Source organism: Gadus macrocephalus, chromosome 1 (assembly GCF_031168955.1).
Source record: "Gadus macrocephalus chromosome 1, ASM3116895v1".
NCBI classification, from domain to species: domain Eukaryota; kingdom Metazoa; phylum Chordata; class Actinopteri; order Gadiformes; family Gadidae; genus Gadus; species Gadus macrocephalus.
In genome coordinates this window covers 11,685,381-11,688,330 of record NC_082382.1, presented here as the reverse complement: position 1 = coordinate 11,688,330, position 2,950 = coordinate 11,685,381, and the positions used below count along the sequence as shown (strand labels likewise).

Below are 2,950 nucleotides of genomic sequence, written 5' to 3'. Positions count from 1 at the left end.
ACACAGTGAAAATGTCGATTGATAAGTACACAACATCAAGAAAACTCCAAGCACACATTTCGCAAGAGAATTAAGGGCTTTCTTTAGAGTACAGATCTGAAAATGTGCACTGTTAATGGTATCCATCTAATGATAGCCATAGTTATACAATAACAAAATGGTCATATTGGCAAAAGGAGTTGAGATCGTGGACGTTTGGCTTTTCTATGAAATTGTGGGAAAAGTAAAAAATTTTAGACCAGGGTGAAAAAGATGCATCTGATTTTAGAGATTAATATGATGAAAGAATTTTGAGTCCACGTCAATCTCGTAAGGAGAAATAAGGCTAGTTCATATTTTAAATAGCGCCACCTTTGGGTGCAGTAGCACAATTTGGGTTCATGGGTAGTGGGGGGTATTGGTATCCACCTAATAATAGTTGTATGTTTTTTTATGCAATAACAAAATGGTGATATAAGAAAAATGGGCTAACTGCTCCAACTTTATTGGCCAGTTAGATGATTTTTGTGAAGCTTGGTCTAAAGATTTCATGTGGCGATCTTGGTGAATTTTTGATTATTTTTGTAGCCTGTGAATCTTTTTATCATGTTTAGCTTTATTATGAAATTGTGGGAAAAGTATACAGGATTTTATAAATGCGTCTGATTCTAGAGATTAATATTCTGAAAGAATTTTGAGTCAAGGTCAATCCGGTAAGGAGAAATAAACCTATTTCATGATTTTTTACAATAGCACCACCTTTGGGTGCAGTACCAAAAATTTGGGTTCATGGATAGAGGGGGTTATTGGTAACCATACCTGAAAATTTCAAGAGTTTTCGACTTATGGTATAGGCTGCAGTATGATTTATACAGAATTTGAGGGAAAAAGAAAACGTTACAGAAACAATAGGGGACCAAGCAGCTTCACTGCTCGGAACCCTAATAACAAATAACGGGGGTGAAGCGTCGTGGCGAGGGTGCTGTAAATATCCTGGGGTTAGTCAGTCTGCGGATTCTTCTCCTTGATCAATGTGTCACTCCTGGCTCCTTTCTGACATTCATCTCAGTGAAAGTCACTGTGGATCAAAGCGCATGCTGACCAGTAAATCATGATCCCTGACACCTCCATTATGTGATGACCTCTGTAACCTTCTGCTCTTCCCCCCCTCGCAGGCTGGCCCAGCAGTACGTGTATCCCCAGGCCATGCTCCAGCCGGGCCTGGTCCTGCAGCCGCAGCTCAGCAGCCCCCCGGCCGCGCTGGCCTCCCACTACCTGGACTACAGCTCCGTGTACAGCCACTACGCCGGCCTGGCCGGGGGGGGCCTGGAGCAGTACCCCTACGCCCCCTCGCCCACCGCCGGGTACCTCGGCTACGGCTTCTCCCCGGCCGCCGCCGCCTCAGCCCCGGGACACGCCATCAGCCCGCCCATCCACGCGCACCCTCCTCTTCCTCCGCCTCCTCCTCCTCCTCAGCTGGCCCCGCTGGTCGGTGGGCCGCCCGCCTCCTACCTCCACTACCCTCTCCTCCAGCCCGACCGCATGCAGTGACCTTCCAGCGCGTGACCAGTGGCTGATTGGTGGCCTAGGGGGGGGTTATGGGGTTATGGTGGAGCCACTGGTGCACTATGAACCCGTGACATCATCAGGGTGGAGTGTCGGGAGGGGAGGAGTTTGTTGACATGTTAAAGGGCTTACGGACAGCACATATTTGGTCTTTTTTGGTGTACTTTGGTGTTATTTGGTGAGGAGAGGTATCCGCACAAAAGAAGAGCTGTTTCAAAGTGGGGGTGGGAGAAGGTAAAAAAAACGTATAATCTGCATAAGCGAGACATTTGAGACATTCTTTTCACCACTTTCTCGCTGAAGTGCTTCATGTGTTGGATGAGAAAGGCATCCAGTGGACATGTTGTGAGGGCAGTTCCTCCAGAGCCACGGGGCCGGGGCCGTCCTGAGAACAGTTCCACTTCCAGAGCCCCCTTCTGCAGGAACACAATTTGTTGTCCTTAGGAAACCTCTCATCATAAAACTGTTGTGCTCTCCTCTTTGTTCGTGTTTAGCGTTTTTACTACTGCAGAAAGAAAAAACAATAATATTTAGACTCCATTTTGTTGAATGTCCTGTTGCTAGTTGGTGTTTTTATCTACTGCTGGTAAGTTCTTATACGATGATAATCAGAGTTTGACTAAATATGCAATTAGGGCGATACAGAGATGACCAGGGGAACGGTAGTCTACACTGACTGTAACAAACTCTTTTATACTGCTTAACTGGAGAGAGAGCAAAATGAACAATTAAAACCCAAATCCATTCCTCGCATCACATTTTCAGACTGTTTTTAAACCTGTAAATCTTTGTATAACAGCACAGTCATGTGTTGTAATGCTACTTAAAATGCACATTTTTAAAAAAAAAAAAAAAAAAAAAAAAAAGCAAACGTCCTAGTATTTGTGACTGTGCGCGAAGATTAGCACAATCAACTCTGTATGGTTGGGGTGTAAGAAAGAACAGGAGGGACGGAAGGACACTCGCTGTGGGTTGCAGTGTCAGGACCCAGTTGTCCACTCTCTCTCTCATTGTGTCTGTCATCCCATTGTTCTTAACCAGCTGCAGAGTGAACACAGAGGAGGCAGCGATGGCACTCGGGTCCGTCCGTACAGTCGCTCCACAAGCCATACAGCTAATAAATACAAGAGATATGCAAAATATCTGATCCATTTGTGGGTTCCTTTCTTACCTTAAAAAATGATGGATGATTACCTTGCTTGAACGGGAGTTGAATTGACATTTAGGGCATTTAATCTCACTTGGTGGTCAAGTCTGTGTGAACACACTGGTATCAAAAGCTGTTTCTGCACTGGGCCGTGCCTCAGCCTGGACCCAGACACAACTTGTCCAACAGCAGAGGCTATGGGCATCGTTGACTAAACCAAAACTAGGTGTAGTTTGGACGTAGTATAGATACAACTTG

General features: G+C 45.5%; 1 protein-coding gene across 1 annotated transcript in view; it reads left to right on the top strand.

The window, feature by feature from the left end:
• rbm38 (RNA binding motif protein 38) overlaps positions 1-2,687 on the top strand; it is a 14,694-nt gene extending 12,007 nt beyond the window's left edge. The window contains 1 exon segment of the mRNA XM_060036208.1: positions 1,155-2,687. Within this exon segment, the coding sequence (XP_059892191.1) occupies positions 1,155-1,530 (376 nt within the window). The 3' untranslated portion in view covers positions 1,531-2,687.
• Positions 2,688-2,950: the final 263 nt, after the last annotated feature.